This window comes from Pseudophryne corroboree (genome assembly GCF_028390025.1).
Source record: "Pseudophryne corroboree isolate aPseCor3 chromosome 3 unlocalized genomic scaffold, aPseCor3.hap2 SUPER_3_unloc_6, whole genome shotgun sequence".
Lineage (NCBI taxonomy): Eukaryota > Metazoa > Chordata > Amphibia > Anura > Myobatrachidae > Pseudophryne > Pseudophryne corroboree.
In genome coordinates, this window is record NW_026967552.1 from 3,417,621 (window position 1) to 3,437,833 (window position 20,213).

The following is a 20,213-nucleotide window of genomic DNA, read 5'->3' on the forward strand; positions in this document are numbered from 1 at the left end:
CAGTGGATGTTTCAGTCGGTGTATGTCTTCCCTCCACTTCCACTGATTCCAAAAGTTCTCAAGATTGTAAGAAGAACAAGTGTTCGGGCGATCCTCATTGTCCCAGACTGGCCAAGGAGGGCTTGGTATCCATATCTTCAAGAGTTACTCATAGAAGATCCTCGACCTCTTCCTCTTCGCGAGGACCTGCTGCAGCAGGGGCCGTGCGTGTATCAAGGCTTATCGAGGCTACGTTTGACGGCATGGCTGTTGAACGCCAGATCTTAGCCCGAAAGGGTATTCCAGAAGAAGTCATTCCAACTTTCATTCAGGCCAGGAAAGGAGTAACGTCTAAACATTACCACCGTATTTGGAGAAAATATGTATCTTGGTGTGAATCCAAGAAGGCTCCAGTGGAAGAGTTTCACTTGGGACGTTTTTCTCCTATTTCTACAGGCGGGTGTGGATGCGGGTCTGAAATTGGGCTCCATTAAGGTCCAGATTTCGGCCTTATCAATTTTCTTTCAGAAACAATTGGCCTCCCTTCAAGAAGTTCAGACGTTCGTGAAAGGGGTTTTGCACAATCAACTTCCATTTGTGCCTCCAGTGGCACAGTGGGATCTTAACATGGTGTTGCAGTTCCTTCAATCACATTGGTTTCAACCTCTACAGGAGATAGAGTTAAAATTTCTTACTTGGAAAGTGGTCATACTGTTGGCCTTAGCATCCGCAAGGCGGGTGTCTGAGTTAGCGGCCTTACTTGATCTTCCATGAACTTGGCAGCAATTTCTTCCGAAGGTGGTTTCCTCTTTCCATATAAACCAGCCTATTGTGGTGCCAGTGGCTACTGACACCTTCTCTGCATCAAAGTCCCTAGATGTGGTCAGGGCTTTGAAAATTTATGTCGCAAGGACAGCTCAAATTTGGAAAACAGAGGCTCTGTTTGTCCTGTATGCTCCCAACAAGATTGGGTATCCTGCTTCTAAGCAGACCATTGCGCGCTGGATCAGAGGTATGATTCAGCACGCTCATTCCACGGCAGGATTGCCGTTACCGAATTTGGTGACTGCCCATTCTACTAGAAAGGTGGGCTCTTCCTGGGCAGCTGCCCGGGGTGTCTCGGCGTTGCAACTTTGTCGAGCGGCTACTTGGTCGGGGGCAAACACGTTTGCCAAGTTTTACAGGTTTGATACCTTGGCCGATGATGACCTCAAGTTTGGTCAATCAGTGTTGCAGGGTCATCCGCACTTTCCTGCCCGTTCTGGAGCTTTGTTATAACCCCATGGTTCTGAAGTGACCCCAGCATCCTCTAGGACGTATGAGAAAATAGGATTTTAATACCTACCAGTAAATCCTTTTCTCCTAGTCCGTAGAGGATGCTGGGCGCCCAGCCCAGTGCGTACTTTACCTGCAGTTGTTAGTTGTTGTTACACAAGAGTTGTGTTACATTTCTTTTCAGCATGTTGCATGCCGTTGACACGTGTAACGTTGAATGCCCTGTTGTACGGCATTGTTGAAGTGTGCGCTGGTATGACTCTCACCATTAACTTTACAATAAATCCTTTCCTCGAAATGTCAGTCTCCCTGGGCACAGTTCGTATACTGAAGTCTGGAGGAGGGGCATAGAGGGAGGAGCCAGTTCACACTCTGGAAAAGTCTTAAAGTGCCCATGTCTCCTGTGGATCAGTCTATACCCCATGGTTCTGAAGTGACCCCAGCATCCTCTACGGACTAGGAGAAAAGGATTTACCGGTAGGTATTAAAATCCTATTTTTATTTTTATAGTATTACTATTTTTTTTGAGTGATCTTTCTAAAAAGCATCTTATACGCACCTTAGAGTCGCTCCAACAACTCCCCATGGGGTCGCGACAATGCTTACCCACGTGTACAGGGAGGCAGGCACAGGTTCTGGTGAACCTTCATGGGCTACTTTGCACAGACATTATCCAATGTAGCTGAGCAGTTTATACCAGCTCCTATACCAGTGATAGGTTTCCCTATTAACCCTTACATGCAACATTCATTCTGAGGTTTATACACCTAGGGAATTGTCAGCCTCTCAAAAAAGCAGGCTGAAAGGCTGGTGGTAAGTAAATCACATAGACATGATACAACATCTTCATAGTCTACACATGTTTTAGATGAGTATTCGTTGGAGGATGAGGACTCATTGCATTTCGGAAGTTCTCAGTTTAGTGGACATATCTGAGCTAATTAGTGCTATGTAAGCCATTCTATCCTTAGAAGAGGCAGCAGAGCCTGTGTTAAAAACTAAGGCAACTGTATTTAAACGTCCAAAAACAGCAGATGGAAATTTTTTGTTTACGCCCAGTAGGAAGTTAGAATTCCAAGAAATTAAATTCTAATTATCCTCGTCCAGCTGGGGAATGTTTTTTTTTTTTTTTTAAAAAGGGAGGTGGCTCCCAAAGTAGATTAGCGGGTCTTAGATTGGTGCGAAAATCTACATTACTTTTGTTTTCAACATCAATAAATGATGTCACGGGGGTGGGGGTGGGGCTGACTGGAAAGGCAGCAGGAAGCAGGATAAAGGAGCACCTGCTTATATAGGTCCTTTCTGCCTTTTACAGCTGTCCTACGGGCTCTTTCGGGCCCTTTCTTGCCCCTCTGTGTGTTTTGTACGTTGCCGAGCCATTCATTTGGCTTTTGCAGGTTGCGGCGTACTCCCGGATCCAAAGCCGCGGACTGAAGTTGTGCAGTGATCCCACCACGGATTGGACCTCAGCGAGGTAGCACTGCTACTCACCGAGGGCTGTGCGCCCTGTCCACTCTTGTGCCTAGCCGTGCTGTTGGAGTCGTGTGGAGAGGCTGACTGGGGATCAGCGGTGACCGCGGCTGGAGACACAGAGCGGAGCTGCTCTCCCGGCATCTGATACGGTGCATACTATGGGGATTGGTGGCCTCAGCAGGGACGCGTCAGGTTAGTCAGCTCACTCGCCCGCAGCCTGCCTTCTCCTACTGACCGGCCGTTGAAGCCCTGAGTCGTGGCACCGGGGAATACATGGAGCACTTGCCTGTCATCACTCCAGCAGTGTCCCGGCATCTCCCCCTCTCCTCCTAACCCATGGTGCTATGGGGGAATCTGGCGGAGCTGTGAATTATAGAGGACATACACGTGGGGTTCCTACGCAGCAAGATACGCTACCCTGTGCCACTGCATCCTAGTACCCTCTCCTGCCGCCTTACTGACCTGGTCCACCCGCCATAGCCGGCCAGTTTCTTCTGATCTGGGCTTCCCTGCCAGAAGTGCCATCTTGAAAACTGGCAATATAGCCACATGCCCTCCTGAAACCAGCCGCTTCTCTGGGAGCTACAGACACTGCCAGCCTATGATCTGTGCCCTTCACTACAGCCTCAGTGATTTCTGGCAGGGACTTCTGCCGCTGTGGCCCTATCTGGGCAGTAAGTGGTCGCCAGAACTGCTTTTATTATTATTATTGCCGGGCCTCCACTCCTGCTCTGTCGACTCCCTCTGGTGGCAGACTGTGCTGACTACATCCTCCATACTGTTTGACTGCTGCTGGGTTTTTTTTTCCCTCCTGCTCCCCTCAATCCCCACAAGATCCAATTAGAGCTCTTGGGGCATCAGTATAGCTATGGCGTAACAGTCCATGTGTCCAGGACAGTAGCAGGCTCCAGTTGCTGGCTCCTATCAATTACTTTACCGCTCAAGGATGGCACCTTCTTGCTTTTACCCATAAACAACTGACCTCACGATGTTTCTGTAACCGATGGCCACTGGGGTCTATGCTCACTGATGTCTCCCTATTTTCACACTTCAATACTTCTGCTATGTCACTACTGGCCTCCTGACCTTGTTCTCTAATCTCTGTAATGTTATGCTGAAGAATGGGCAGAACTGGAAAATCATCTCATAAGAAAGCTAAACCTCGTCCTCAACAGTAAACCTCTCAAACTGACTTGAGACCTTTTCTTCTTCCTAATCAACTAACAGTGAGCCCCAGTCCTGATCATTCAGAATCTTCTCCAATTCCGTTTTCTCCTCCAAACCTTCCATGATGGTTTAAACCCATTGTTTAAACTCGTTGTTTAAACCCATGGCAAGCCAGGTGGGCTCTCTTCTTCCCTCGGTTCTCCTTCAAACTCTTTAACCACCCAGGAACCTTAAATTGAAGAGCAGATGCACTTTCTTGTTCTTTTCAAACGGATGATTCACTCAACTCCTCTGAGAAACAATTTATTCTGAATCTGGCTTCATTTGCTTCAACTCATACCGTTCCTCTACCTCCTCCGGGGAGAACTTTTGTAGCACCAAAATTTTACAGGAAATTGCTTACGTGGGCTCATTCTTCATCTTTCATGGGTCATGCCGGTGGTCTTAAGACTCTCAAGTTCATTCAGCAATTCTACTGTTGGCCTCATCTTAAAACGGATGTCTTTGAATTTGTAGCAGCCTGTTCCAAGTGTGTTCAACATAAAAGTCCACGAACATCTTCCTCGGGTCTTCTTCATCCACTTCCAACACCTCAAAAGCCTTGGACTCGCATCTCTATGGATTTCATAACCGATTTGCCAGTCTCCAGAAGGCACAACACCATTTGGGTCATTGTGGAATGATTTTCGAAGACGGCTCACTTCATACCCCTCACCGGTCTTCCCTCTGCTCCTCAGCTATCCAAATTGTTTTTCTCATAGATTTTTCATTTGCATGGCCTTCCACAGGAAATAGTTTCTGATCGGGGTCCTCAATTCCTCGCCAAGTTCTGGAAAGCTCTCGGCTCTGTCCTAGGAATCAAGTTGAACTTCTCTTCAGCCTACCATCCCCAGACTGACGGACAGACTGAAAGAGTCGACCAAGATCTGGAAACTTTCTTACAGACGTTCATGTCCCCTGCTCAGGAAGACTGGATGGATTACCTCCCATTTGCTGAGTTTGCATACAATAACCTATATTATTCTTCTACCAATTCCACTCCTTTCTTCAATAACTATATTTTTCATCCACGAGTTCCTTCCTTCTAATCTCTCCCACCTCTTAAGGTTTCTGCTGCTGAATCCGCTCTTTGTCTGTTCACTAAAATTTGGAGACAAACTTATAAGGCGCTACGTAAGACTTCCCAGAAATAAAAGACCTACGCTGATCGGAAACATAGGGCTGTTCCTAGTCTCAAAGTGGGAGGTTGTGTTTGGATAACCACCAGAGAACTCAGACTCAAAGTTCCTACCAAAAAGTTTGCTCCAAGATTCATCGGTCCGTATCCTATTAAGAGTGTTGAATCCTGTTTCTTACAAGGTGAAACTGCCTCCCTATTTGAAAATTCCCAATGCCTTTCACATTTCTCTGCTAAAGCCTCTTGTACTAAATCATTTTCGTGCAGCTTTCCCTTAACCTCTCAAGGTTCAAGCTGCTCAAAATGAGGAATTCGGGGTTCATAAGTTTCTTGACTTCCACAAGAGGTATGGTCGTCTCCAGTATCTCATAGATTGGAGAGGATATGGTCCGGAGGAAAGATCTTGGGTGGCTGCAGAGGATGTTCATGCTCCAAGACTGAGTTGTGCCTTTCATGCCAAGAATCTCACTAAGCAGCGTGGGTGTTCGGAGACCACCCTAAAAGGGATGGGGGGGGGGGGTACTGTCAGTATCCGGAGTCTTACCACCGGTTCTGGTCCCTGCGGCCTTCCTCTTAGCCGGCTGGTGTCGCTGCGATGGATAGGAGCCGGGTCCTGGGGAGCGGAGCATGGCAGCCGGAGGTGTCTGTTTCCATGTGTCCTGTTGCTGGAGTGCGGAGTCTGGGAGGCTGAGGCCAGAGGTAGTGGCTGTGTGCTGGTACCACATGTGTCCTCTGTGCAGGGAGCCACCATGTTGGAGACCAATCCAAGTCAATAGGTATCCCAGTTTGCGTCCAGCCAGTCCGGTACAGGCTTCCCTTATAAAGAAGGGTTGATGCTTAGCTAAGTTGCCAGTACTTCAAGTTACTTGCTGCTGAAAGGTGCTCTCCGCTCCCAGGTTAACCCCTGGTATCCTGGGTCTGTTGTGTCCGCCTGGTGGTCAGTTCTGTTATTGCAGTCCTTTGCTCCCAGTCCACCTGCTCTTGTGGTTTAACCACTGGGCCCTCTATCTGGTAGAGGGTCTCCATTTGCTGATGGTGCTCACAGCGATCCTCTCTTCAGCATTTTTTAAAAATCACAAGTCATCTCTTCATTCAGTATTCTTCAGCATCGCTTACAAATCGCAAGTCATCTCTTCATTCAGTGTTCTTCAGCATCGTTTACAAATCACTAACCTTCCGTCTTTCAGAATTCACTCAGACTTCTCTCCTAGTCGTTGTGTATGATTGAGGTCTCATTAAAACTGAATTCCTCTTTCTTCAGTGTATCATTCTCGGTCATTGTCCTCATTGCCTACCCCTCTACATCTTCGGGCCTTAATCTTCAATCCATGAGTAAGAACTACATTCAGTCACCTCATTTCCTTCCTTTGCCGATAGCTGCTCCCTCAGTCAATTATCAGTCGTCAGATCCCCAACTCAAGCCAAGCGTGACATGGAAGAAGGGGAATTCCTGGTTTCTCTGGCTATTAAGGATGCATATCTTCACATCCCAATATGGTCGTCTCTTCAGACTTACCTCAGGTTTGCACTGCAGGACAGTCACTACCAGGTCCAGGCCTTGCCTTTCGGCCTATCAACGGCACTGAGGGTGTTATCAGGGGTGATGGCAGAGATGTTGCTACAACTCCGCAAGCAGGAAGTGAAAATCATTCCATACTTGGACGATCTCCTCATAATGGCTATATTCAGAGCACTTGATGGAAAAGATCAGCCTTCCAACACGACTACTCACGGATCATGGGTGGATTCTCAATCTGCAGAAATTCCACCTAGGACCTACGCAGAGGCTTCAGTTCCTGGTAATGATATTAGACACGGTGTCTCAGAAGGTGTTCCTTCCTATGGACGAGGCAAAGATAATTCAGACAATGGTATGTTCCATTTTGAATCTGAACAAAATATCTGTACATCTTTGCATAAGCTTACTGGGAAAGATGATGGCCTCCTACGACGCATTTCGGTAAGGAAGATTCCATGCATGACCATTCCAGCTGGATCTGCTGGACAAATGGTCTGGGTCACATCTGCACATACGCCAGATGATATGTCTTTCACCAAACGCCAGGATTTCCCTCTTATGGTGGTTGCTGATCTCCCTCCTGGAGGGTCGACACTTCAGAATTCAGGATTGGATTCTGTTGACAACGGATGCAAGCCTCCATGGTTGGGGTTCGGTTCCAATGTAGGTGGTCTGATCAAGAGGTTTCCCTTCCGATAAAAGTTTTGGAACTCAGGGCGATTTACAATGACCTGCTGATCTCATTATATCCTTCAGTATCAGGCCATACAGGTATGGTCGGAAAACCCACCAACTGTGGTGTACATAAACCAACAAGGAGGTCCAAACAGCAGAACTGCAATGAGGGAGGTGTCACAGATACTCCTCTGGATGGAGCGGAATCCCAAGGCCATTTCCGCCATATTAATTCTGGGAGTAGACAATTGGGGAGCAGACTTCCTCAGTAGACACTATCTGCACCTGGAGGAATGGGGCCTATACCCGCAAGTTGTGCAGCAGATATTTCATCGGTGTGGCTACCCGCAAATCAACTTGTTGGTTTCTCAGCTCACCAAGAAGCTTCTGCGTTACTGTTCTGGGACGAGGAATCCACAGGCTGCAGCAGTGGACGCTCTGGCGACACTGTGGATTTACCGGTTGATGTACTTGTACCCTCCAGTTTCTGTAATTCCAAGAGTTCTCAAAGGATTTAAGGGGACAGGGTTCAAGCAATTCTGATTGCCCCAGACTGGCCCCGCAGGGCCTGGTATGTAGACATTCTAGCCTTATTACTCGTAGGCCCCTGGCCTCTGCCAATTCAGGATGATCATCTTACACAAGGGCCGTTAGTCTATCCAGACTTACCACGGCTATGTTTGATGCAATGGAAGTATATGGGAGGATTTTTGCCAGGAAAGAGATTCCAGGCAAGGTTATCTCAACTATGCTCCAAGCTGGCCAGATGGTCGCATCGAAACATTACCATCGCATATGGAAGAAATGTGTCTCTTGGTGTGAGGGTCAACAGTATTCTGCTGTGGATTTTCATCTGGGACATTTCTTGCACTTCCTGCAGGCTGTTGTGGATGTGGGCCTACTTTTAGGCTCCATAAAAGTTCAAATCTCAGCCTTGTCTTTTTTTCTTCCAGGGAAGTAGATTATAGTGGTACTATATAAATAGAAGGTAGTTTCACCTCCAGGCAAATTCTTCAATTTAGTGTAGTGACCACGGTCCAGCTGTCAGGACACTTATTTATATTAAACCTTATTGAAGGCAGAAGGCAAAGCATGCGATGGCCACGCACAAGGATCTAAAATGGCAGTTATCTCCCTCCCCAATATCACCGCGGGAGCTACGCACCTGTGTTATCTGGAGAGCAAGTACTCCCGTCTGAGCCAAAAGCGCCTTCAAGTCAGGTATCCGGAGTGTGCAGGAAAGACTGAGCGCACATAGCCCCAGAATACAGCCCGTGGCTTCATAGGCGTCACTAGGCTGCGGCAGTGAACAGTGCCCGGAGTGAGCGGAGCGAGTGGTTTTAGGCCAGTGAGAGCTATCAGGTAGGGTAGATAAGAAGCCACTTAGTGAGGAGAGCTCCAGAAAGCATGTCTGGATGGACCATGCTCCTCTTATTTATTATTTTATATACTAACAGGGGTGACCGGTGTGGTACATCCCTGCAAAGGCTGATCCAATCTCTTTCTCATCAGACTCTGCTGTCTTCCCTGCATTCTCACTCAGATGTTCACTGCTGCCAGTAGCACACGTATGAGAAGCAGAAGTATGGCGGCAGCTGTATAGATTCTGATATGTAATTCTCTATATCATACTTACCGTACACACATCATCCTTATTACTTTTGAGAGAGAATGATGATGGGGATGTAAAAATAGGATTTGAATTACCTACCAGTATATCCTTTTCTCGTAGTCTGTTGGGGATGCTGTGGTCCATTTAGTACCATGGGGTCTAGACGGGTTCTTTAGGACCCACTGGCACTTTAAGAGTTTAACAGTGTAGGTTGGTCCCTACCTCTATGCCCCTCCTACCAGACTCAGTCTAGAAACTGTGCCCGAGGAGACTGACATACTTCAAGAGAAGGAAATACACAGATAGTGGTGAGATTCACACCAGCTCACACATAACAAAAATCCAAACTAACCAACTTGGAACAAATCAGCAATGGCTGATCCAACAATACTGAACCAAGTAACAATGCAGTAATACGAAGCACATGGCGGACACCAGGCATCCTCTACGGACTACGAGAATAGGATTTATCGGTAGGTAATTAAAATCCTATTTTCTCTTACGTCCTAGAGGATGCTGGGATCCATTTAGTATCATGGGGATGTACCAAAGCTCCCAGTGCAGGAGTGAGAGTGCTGAGGTTCCTGCAGAACTGATTGACCAAACTTGAGGTCCTCAGAGGCCAAAGTATAGAACTTGTAAAACCTAGCAAACGTGTTCGATCCTGACCAAGTAGCTGCTCGGCAAAGCTGAATAGCCGAGACACCCCAGGCAGCTGCCCGGGAAGAACCCACTTTACGGGTAGAGTGGGCCTGAACAGATTTTGGAATTGGCAATCCCGCCATGGAATAAGCATGCTGGATAGTAAGTCTGATCCAGCGTGAAATTGTCTGCTTAGAAGCAGGACACCCAATCTTGTTGGTATCATAAAGTACAAATAGTGCGTCTGACTTCCTGTGACGAGTAGTTCTCTTCACATAGATTTTCAAAGCCCGCACGACATCCACGGACTTTGAGGTAATTGAGGTGTCAGTAGCCACTGGCCCCACAATAGGTTGGTTGATATGAAAAGCCGACACAACCTTATGGAGAAATTGCTGACGCATTCTGAGCTCAGCTCTATCCTCATGGAAAATCAAGTAGGGGCTCTTGTGCGAAAATGCCCCCAATTCTGACAGGTGTCTGGCAGAAGCCAAGGCCAACAACGTGACCGCCTTCCAAGTAAGAAACTTTACGTCCACCTCCTGTAAAGGTTCGAACCAATCCGATTGCAGGAACTGCAGCACCACATTAAGATCCCGAGGCGCCTTAAGAGGCACAAAGGGTGGTTGGATGTGCAGAATTCCTTTCAAGAAAGTCTGAACCTCAGGGATAGCAGCCAATTGTTTCTGGAAGAAAATAGACAATGCCGAAATCTGGAACTTGATGGAGCACAAACGTAGGCCAACATCCACACCCGCTTGCAGAAAGAGGAGAAAATGTCCCAGTTGAAACTCCACCGTAGGAAACTTCTTGGATTCACACCAAAACACATACTTTTTCCAAATCCGATGGTAATGCTTAGACGGTACCCCCTTCCTAGCTTGGATCAGAGTAGGAAAAACTTTATTCGGAATGCCCTTCCGAGCTAAGATCTGGCATTCAACCTCCATGCCGTCCAACGGAGCCGCGGTAAGTCGTGATAGGCAAATGGCCCCTGCAGTAGAAGGTCCTCGCGAAGAGGAAGAGGCCTCGGAAGATCCGCGTGCTAAGCCTTCCTTGGCCAGTCAAGAGCAATGAGGATCACCGGAACTGTTTATCTTTTTATTAGTTTTAGAATCCTTGGGATGAGTGGAAGTGGAGGGAACACATATACTGACTGGAACACCCACAGAGTCACTAGGGTGTCCACAGCCACTACCTGTGGGTTTCGTGACCTGGAACAGTACCTCCGAAGCATCTTGTTGAGGCAAGAGGCCATCATGTCTATCTGAGGTACACCCCATCTGCGTGTTACCTCTGTGAATACTTCTGGGTGGAGGCCCCATTGTCCTGGAAGAACGCCTACAGTGCCAGCGCGTGTCGTTCTACCCAGAGGAGGATTCTTGTACCTCTGACATTGCATCCCTGCTCTTCGTTCCACCCTGCCTGTTTATGTAGGACACCTCTGTGATGTTGACCGACTGAACCTGCATGACTCGATATTGCAGAAGATGAGCCACTTTTAGAAGGCCATTGTATATGGCTCTTAGTTCCAGAATGTTTATTGGAAGGACCAGTTCCCGGCTTGACCACTTTCCTTGGAAGTTTTCCCCCTGGGTGACTGCTCCCCAAGCTTTGAGGCTTGCATCCGTGGTTAGAAGAATCCAATTCTGAATCCTGAACCTGCGGCCTTCAAGCAGGTGAGAAGTTTGCAGCCACCAGAGTAGTGAAATTCTGGCATTCGGTGACAGGCATATCCATTGGTGCATGTGAAGATGCAATCCAGACCAGTTGTCCAGGAGATCCAGCTGGATGAAGCGTGCATGGAATCTTCCGTATTGTAGAGCCTCGTAGGAGAATACCATCTTCCCCAGAAGCCAAATGCACCGATGAACCGATACCCGGGGAGGTTTCAAGACATCCCGGACCATTGATTGGATCACCAAAGCTTTCTCCACCGGTAGAAACACCCGCTGCACTTCCGTGTTGAGTATCATCCCCAGGAAGGTCAGTCTCCTTGTCGGTTCCAAATGTGACTTTGGAAGGTTCTGGATCCACCCATGATCCCAGAGTAGTTGAGTTGAGAGCGCAATACTCTGCAACAGCTTCTCCTTGGAAGATGCCTCTATCAGCAGATCATCCAGATATGGAATTATGTTCACTCCCTGTTTGCGTAGGAGAAGCATCATCTCCGCCATGACCATGGTGAACACCCTCGGTGCTGTGGAGAGGCCAGATGGCAATGTTTGGAACGGATAGTGACAGTCCTGTAGTGCAAACCGTAGATAGGCCTGGTGAGGCGGCCAGATAGGAATGTGAAGGTACGCATCCTTGATATACAGGGATACTAGGAATTCCCCCTTCTCCAGACCTTAGATCACCGCTTTCAGAGACTACATCTTCAATTGGAAAACCCTTAAGTAGGGGTTCAACGCTTTCGGGTTCAATATAGGCCTTACCGAACCATTTGGTTTTGGTACTACAAACAAGTTTGAGTAATAACCCTTGATTTTTGGGTGAGGTGGAACTGGAACAATAACATTTGTTCGTACCAGTTTTTTAACGGCTTCCTGTAGGACAGCACTTTCTGTCTGCGAACCTGGTAAGCCTGATTTGAAGAATCTGTGAGGTGGGAGTTCCTGAAACTCCAGTCTGTACCCCTGGGTAACAATATCCGTCACCCAGGGGTCTAGGCATGATGACGCCCAGACGTGACTGAAATCTTTTAGTCTCGCTCTCACCTGTCTGATCTCCAGGCTGGGAGGTCCACCATCATGCTGAATATTTGGTGGAAGCAGAACCTGGATTCTGTCCCTGGGAACCTGTTGGTGCAGGTTTTTTTGGATCTTCCCCGACCTCCTCTAAAGAAGGTGGGAGGGGGTTTGGATTTTTTAAATTTTGAGGTCCAAAAGGACTGCAGTGTAGGTGTAGGATAATATTTTCTACCTGGGGCTGCTGCAGAGGGAAGAAATGTTGTCTTACCCGCAGTCGCCGTGGAAATCCACAAATCCAATGCGTCCCCAAATAGTGTTAGGCGCCGGGGTCCGCTCGTCGGTGCGGCCCGGCGCCTAGCAACCAGGGACGCCGTGCGCGTTCAGCCGCCGGCTCCCTTGCAATGCTAGACGCCGGGCGCACAGAGCCGCTCTGACCTTAGCAACGGGGACGCCACGTTCAGCCGCGTTCCCCGTTGCTGGGTCTGTCCTAAATTACCTGAATATGTGCTGGCCGTGCAGCATGCAAGCTGCACGGCATTTCCATTGATTACCCTGTCTGGATCTTGATTGGAGGGTTCCTGAATAAAGGCACCCTCAGGACTTCTTACAGACGCCGGTGATAGCTTCCTGTTTGCCTGTGTCTGCTACAGAGAGTTTCCAGTCCTGCTCTATCCGGTTGTTCCTGTCCTCAGAGATCCTGTACTCGGAAGTTTGCCATCTATTCCTGGAGTCTGACCGAGCACCTTTAACATCCTGTGGTGTTCGTGAGTCGCGGCTCAGCCGTGTGTTGCGGCTTGTCCGCTTACTGTTTATTATTTAGTTTATTTGTGTTCTGGAGCTTTTGCGGAGGATTCCGCTCCCACAGATCCACTCTGGTATCCAGCGGTGCTGGATAGGAGTAACGGATCAGTGGTTCTTTGGTTGTCCTTTTCCCTGGCGGCTAGTCCGCACATACCTTTGGTTAAAGTTAGTTAGCTTGTAACCCCTGGCCTGGTTGCTTAGTCAGAGGGCCCCTTGTTATCACCCTGTCTCGGATTTCCCTTTGTCTCCCATTAAGACCTGCGGGGGCATCGGGGTTGGGCAGACATAATCCGCCCTTCGAACGCGGCTGCCATGGGCTCAAGCAACCATAGTCTCGCAAGGGATTTCTGATAACACGGGCGAGACAACGGAGTTAGGGCGCCAGGGGTTACTAGGCTCTCCTGCTCCCACAACCAGCATATCTTCCCAGTACTCAGACCTCTGCCATAAGATCTCTTCTGGTCTGGAGTACGGGAATCATAACAAATAGTGCCTGACCTTGAATGGCAGGTTCTCCACACTTTTCTTGGATACTGCATCTGCAGTCCATTGGCGTATCCTGAGTCCTCTGCGTGCCGAGACAGCCATGGAAGTAGCAGGCCAATGTCCTTCATGGCCTCCACCATGAAACCTGCAGAATCCTGTATGTGCCGAAAAAACAAGTCAATGTCACTCCTATCCATAGTATCTAAGTTCTCTAGTAAGGTGCCTGACCACTTTACTATGGCTTTAGAAATCCATGCGCAAGCAATAGTGGGCCTTAAAGCCATGCTTTTAGCAGTGTATAGTGATTTGAGCGTAGTCTTAATCTTGCGGTCAGCCGGCTACTTTATGGCGATTGAACCAGGGACAGGTAAAACCACCTTTCTCTGACGTCCTAGTGGATGCTGGGAACTCCGTAAGGACCATGGGGAACAGCGGGCCCCGAAGGAGGCTGGGCACTCTAGAAAGATCTTAGACTACCTGGTGTGCACTGGCTCCTCCCACCATGACCCCCCTCCAAGCCTCAGATTTCGTGCCCGGCCGAGGTTGGATGCACACTAGGGGCTCTCCTGAGCTCTTAGAAAGTAATAGTCTTAGATTTTTTTATTTTCAGTGAGACCTGCTGGCAACAGGCTCACTGCAGCGAGGGACTAAGGGGAGAAGAAGCGAACTCGCCTGCTTGCAGCCGGATTGGGCTTCTTAGGCTACTGGACACCATTAGCTCCAGAGGGATCGACCGCAGGCCCAGCCTTGGTGTTCGGTCCCGGAGCCCGCGCCGCCGTCCCCCTTACAGAGCCAGAAGCAAGAAGTTGGTCCAGGAAAATCTGCGGCATGAAGACTCAGTCTTCACCAAGGTAGCGCACAGCACTGCAGCTGTGCGCCATTGCTCCTCTCACACTTCACACTCCGGTCACTGAGGGTGCAGGGCGCTGGGGGGGGGGGGGGCGCCCTGAGGCAGCAATAAAAACACCTTGGCTGGCTAAAATACCTCAATATATAGCCCCAGGGGCTATATATGAGGTAAATACCCCTGCCAGAAATCCATAAAAAGCGGGAGAATAGGCCGCGAAAAAAGGGGCGGAGTTTATCTCCTCAGCACACTGGCGCCATTTTTCCCTCACAGCTCCGCTGGAAGGAAGCTCCCTGGCTCTCCCCTGCAGTCTACAGTACAGTAAGAGGGAAAAGAGAGGGGGGGGGCATTAAATTTGGCAGTATATATATTATATTTTATTGAAAAGCAGCTATTAGGGACATAACTCAGTTAGTCCCTGTATATATATAGCGCTCTGGTGTGTGCTGGCATACTCTTACTCTGTCCCCCCAAAGGGCTTTTGTGGGTCCTGTCCTCTGTTTGAGCATTCCCTGTGTGTGTGGGGTGTGTCGGTACGGCTGTGTCGACATGTTTGATGAGGATAATGATGTGGAGGCGGAGCAGATGCCTTTAGCAGGGGGGCAGACACCTGAGTGGATGAGCTTATGGAAAGAAATGAGTGCACGTATAGACTCTTTACATAAAAAAATTGACGACATGCCAACTGTGGGACAGCCGAGTCTTCAGCTCGTGCCTGTCCAGGTGTCTCAAGGGGCATCAGGGGCTCTAAAACGCCCGCTATCTCAAGTGGCAAACGTAGATGTCGACACTGATACTGACACCAGTGTCGACGAGGATGAGTCGAATCTAATGCCCGTCAGGACCATTCACTGCATGATTGAAGCAATGAAAGAGGTGCTAAACATTTCTGATTTACATCCAGGTACCACAAAAAAGGGTATTATGTTTGGGGAGAAAAAAACTACCCGTAGTTTTTCCCCCTTCAGATGAATTAAATGAGGTGTGTGAGGAAGCGTGGCTTTCCCCTGATAAAAAAATTAGCAATTTCTAAAAAGCTACTAATGGCGTTCCCTTTCCCGCCAGAGGATAGGTTACGCTGGGAAACACCCCCTAGGGTGGATAAAGCGCTCACACGTTTGTCTAAAAAGGTGGCACTACCGTCACAGGATACGGCAGCCCTTAAGGAGCCTGCTGATAGAAAGCAGGAGGCGATCCTGAAGTCTGTTTACACACACTCAGGCATTATACTTAGACCAGCTATTGCGTCAACATGGATGTGCAGCGCTGCAGCTGCGTGGTCAGATAAATTGTCAGAAAATATTGACACACTAGACAGAGACACGATTCTGCTAACAATTGACCATATCAAAGATTCAGTCTTGTATATGAGAGATGCACAGAGGGAAATCTGCCGGCTGGCATCTAAAGTAAGTGCATTGTCCATTTCTGCTAGGAGAGGCTTATGGACTCGCCAGTGGACAGGAGATGCAGATTCCAAAAGGCACATGGAAGTTTTGCCTTATAAAGGGGAGGAATTATTTGGGGATGGTCTCTCCGACCTAGTTTCCACAGCAACGTCTGGGAAGTCAGCATTTCTACCCCATGTCCCCTCACAGCCTAAGAAGGCGCCATTTTATCAGGTTCAGTCCTTTCGGACACAGAAAAGCAAGCGTGGAAAAAGGCTGTAACAAGCAGCAGGTTCCCAGGAGCAAAAGTCCTCCCCCGCTTCTTCTGCTAAGTCCGCCGCATGACAGTGGGGCTCCACAGGCGGAGCCAGGTACGGTGGGGGCCCGTTTTAAAAATTTCAGCGATCAGTGGGCTCGCTCACAAGTGGATCCCTGGATCCTTCAAGTAGTATCTCAGGGGTACAAGCTGGAATTCGAGGCGGCTCCACCCCACCGGTTCCTAAAATCTGCCTTGCCGATTGCTCCCTCAGACAGGGAGGCGGTGCTAGCGGCAATTCACAAGCTGTATTCCCAGCAGGTGATAATCAAGGTACCCCTACTTCAACAAGGTCGGGGTTACTATTCCACACTATTTGTGGTACCGAAACCAGACGGTCCGGTGAGACCCATTTTAAATTTGAAATCCTTGAACAAGTACATAAAAAAATTCAAGTTCAAGATGGAATCGCTCAGGGCGGTTATTGCGAGCCTGGACGAGGGGGATTACATGGTTTCCCTGGACATCAAGGATGCTTACCTGCATGTCCCCATTTACCATCCTCACCAGGAGTACCTCAGATTTGTGGTACAGGACTGCCATTACCAATTCCAGACGTTGCCGTTTGGACTCTCCACGGCACCAAGGGTTTTTACCAAGGTTATGGCGGAAATGATGATACTCCTTCGAAGAAAGGGAGTTTTAATTATCCCGTACTTGGACGATCTCCTAATAAAGGCACGGTCCAAGGAACAGTTGTTGGTGGGAGTAGCACTATCTCAGGAAGTGCTGCGCCAGCACGACTGGATTCTGAATATTCCAAAGTCACAGCTGGTTCCGACGACACGTCTAATGTTCCTGGGGATGATTCTGGACACAGCCCAGAAAAAAGTGTTTCTCCCGGAGGAGAAAGCCAGGGAGTTGTCTTCTCTAGTCAGAGACCTCCTGAAACCAAAACAGGTATCGGTGCATCACTGCACGCGGGTCCTGGGAAAGATGGTAGCTTCTTACGAAGCAATTCCATTCGGCAGGTCCCATGCCAGAATTTTCCAGTGGGATCTGTTGGACAAGTGGTCCGGATCGCATCTTCAGATGCATCGCTTGATAACCCTGTCTCCAAGAACAAGGGTGTCTCTTCTATGGTGGCTGCAGAGTGCTCATCTTCTGGAGGGCCGCAGATTCGGCATACAGGACTGGGTCCTGGTGACCACGGATGCCAGCCTGCGAGGCTGGGGGGCAGTCACAAAGGGAAGAAACTTCCAAGGACTATGGTTAAGTCAGGAGACTTCTCTTCACATAAATATTCTGGAGCTAAGGGCCATCTACAATGCTCTAAGTCAAGCAAAATCCCTGCTCCTAAATCAGCCGGTGCTGATCCAGTCAGGCAACATCACGGCAGTCGCCCATGTGAATCGACAGGGCGGCACAAGAAGCAGGATGGCAATGGCAGAAGCCACAAGAATTCTCCGATGGGCGGAAAATCATGTACTAGCACTGTCAGCAGTGTTCATTCCGGGTGTAGACAACTGGGAAGCAGACTCTCAGCAGGCACGACCTCCACCCGGGAGAGTGGGGACTTCATCCAGAAGTCTTCCAAATGATTACAAATCAGTGGGGTCGTCCACAGGTGGACATGATGGCGTCCCGTCTAAACAAAAAACTAGAGAGGTATTGCGCCAGGTCAAGAGACCCTCAGGCGATAGCGGTGGACGCTCTGGTAAAACCGTGGGTGTACCAGTCAGTTTATGTGTTCCCTCCTCTGCCGCTCATACCAAAGGTATTGAGAATAATAAGAAAGCGAGGAGTAAACACAATTCTCGTGGTTCCGGATTGGCCAAGAAGAGTGTGGTACCCAGAACTTCAAGAGATGATCTCAGAGGACCCGTGGCCTCTGCCACTCAGACAAGACCTGCTACAGCAGGGGCCCTGTCTGTTCCAAGACTTACCGCGGCTGCGTTTAACGGCATGGCGGCTGAAAACCGGATCCTGAAGGAAAAGGGCATTCCGGAGGAAGTCATTCCTACGCTTATTAAATCCAGGAAAGAAGTTACAGCAAATCATTATCACCGCATATGGCGGAAATATGTTGCATGGTGTGAGGCCAAAAAGGCCCCAACAGAGGAATTTCAACTAGGTCGATTTCTGCATTTCCTGCAAACAGGAGTGAATATGGGCCTAAAACTGGGCTCCATTAAGGTACAGATCTCGGCTCTGTCGATTTTCTTTCAGAAAGAACTAGCTTCAGTACTTGAAGTTCAGACATTTGTAAAGGGAGTGCTGCATATTCAGCCCCCGTTTGTGCCTCCCGTGGCACCTTGTGACCTCAACGTGGTGTTGAGTTTCTTAAAATCACATTGGTTTGAACCCCTAAAAACCGTGGATCTGAAATATCTCACGTGGAAAGTGGTTATGTTATTGGCCTTGGCTTCCGCCAGGCGAGTATCAGAATTGGCTGCTTTGTCTTGTAAAAGCCCCCATCTGATTTTCCATATGGATAGGGCAGAATTGAGGACTCGTCCCCAGTTTCTACCTAAGGTGGTGTCAGCGTTTCACCTGAATCAGCCTATTGTGGTGCCTGCGGCTACTAAGGACTTGGAGGACTCCAAGTTGTTGGACGTGGTCAGGGCCCTGAAAATGTATGTTTCCAGAACGGCTGGAGTCAGAAAATCTGACTCGTTGTTTATCCTATATGCGCCCAACAAGCTGGGTGCTCCTGCTTCTAAGCAGACTATTGCTCGTTGGATTTGTAGTACAATTCAGCTTGCGCATTCTGTGGCAGGCCTGCCACAGCCAAAATCTGTTAATGCCCATTCCACAAGGAAGGTGGGCTCATCTTGGGCGGCTGTCCGAGGGGTCTTGGCTTCACAACTTTGCCGAGCAGCTACTTGGTCAGGGGCAAACACGTTTGCAAAATTCTATAAATTTGATACCCTGGCTGAGGAGGACCTGGAGTTCTCTCATTCGGTGCTGCAGAGTCATCCGCACTCTCCCGCCCGTTTGGGAGCTTTGGTATAATCCCCATGGTCCTTACGGAGTTCCCAGCATCCACTAGGACGTCAGAGAAAATAAGAATTTACTCACCGGTAATTCTATTTCTCGTAGTCCGTAGTGGATGCTGGGCGCCCATCCCAAGTGCGGTTTATCTGCAATACTTGTAAATAGTTATTGTTAACTAAATCGGGTTATTGTTGAGCCATCTGTTGAGAGGCTCTGTTGTTTCATACTGTTAACTGGTTTTCATATCACGAGTTGTACGGTGTGATTGGTGTGGCTGGTATGAGTCTTACCCGGGATTCAAAATCCTTCCTTATTGTGTACGCTCGTCCGGGCACAGTATCCTAACTGAGGCTTGGAGGAGGGTCATAGGGGGAGGGGCCAGTGCACACCAGGTAGTCTAAGATCTTTCTAGAGTGCCCAGCCTCCTTCGGGGCCCGCTGTTCCCCATGGTCCTTACGGAGTTCCCAGCATCCACTACGGACTACGAGAAATAGAATTACCGGTGAGTAAATTCTTATTTTTTAGACAGCCTAGATACAGAAGTGTCTGCTGTAGGTGGGTTTTCCCACTTCTCCTATCCTCTTCAGGGAAAGGGAAAGCAATGAGAATTCTTTTAGAGATCTGGAATTTTTTCTCTGGGTTTTCCCAGGATTTTTCAAACAAGGAGTTTAACTCCTTAGAATCAGGAAAGGTCAGCGAGGATTTCTTATTTACTGTAATCTAAGATTCCTCTACTTGTTCCTGAACCTTCCCAGAAATATGCAAAACATCCCTAATGGCTTCAATCATTAGCTGCACCCCTTTAGCAATGGATGCATCCCCCCCTGCATATCCCCATCACCGTCCCCTGTATCAGAGTCGGTACCAGTGTTATCTGGGCAAGTGTACGTTTTTGGGGGTATGTAGGGGGGGGTTTTAGATGAAGTAGTGGGAGCTGAATACTTCAAATCCACTACAGATTGTCTCAAAAACTGTGTCTCTTTCTCAGTATGTGACATCCTTGTTGAAATCTGGGATATCATTCCCCTTAAAGAATCCACCCATGGGGGTTTGGATTCAGAAGGCTGAGACAACACATTGCAGTCCGGAGTACATGGAATAGACTCAACAGGAGAAGATACACATTCTGCAGCATAGGACACAGAGTCCTTAGACATGGCAATGTGGATATACACACACACACACACATACACACACACACACACACACACACACACACACACACA

General features: G+C 48.6%; 1 protein-coding gene across 1 annotated transcript in view; it reads left to right on the forward strand.

Annotated features, from left to right (window-relative positions):
- The window catches only part of LOC134984523 (zinc finger protein 585B-like), a 172,421-nt gene that overhangs the window by 144,392 nt on the left and 7,816 nt on the right, over positions 1 to 20,213 (forward strand). Inside the window, exon 7 of the mRNA XM_063950088.1 lies at positions 2,226 to 2,242. Within this exon, the coding sequence (XP_063806158.1) occupies positions 2,226 to 2,242 (17 nt within the window). The remainder of the gene's footprint in view (positions 1 to 2,225; positions 2,243 to 20,213) is intronic.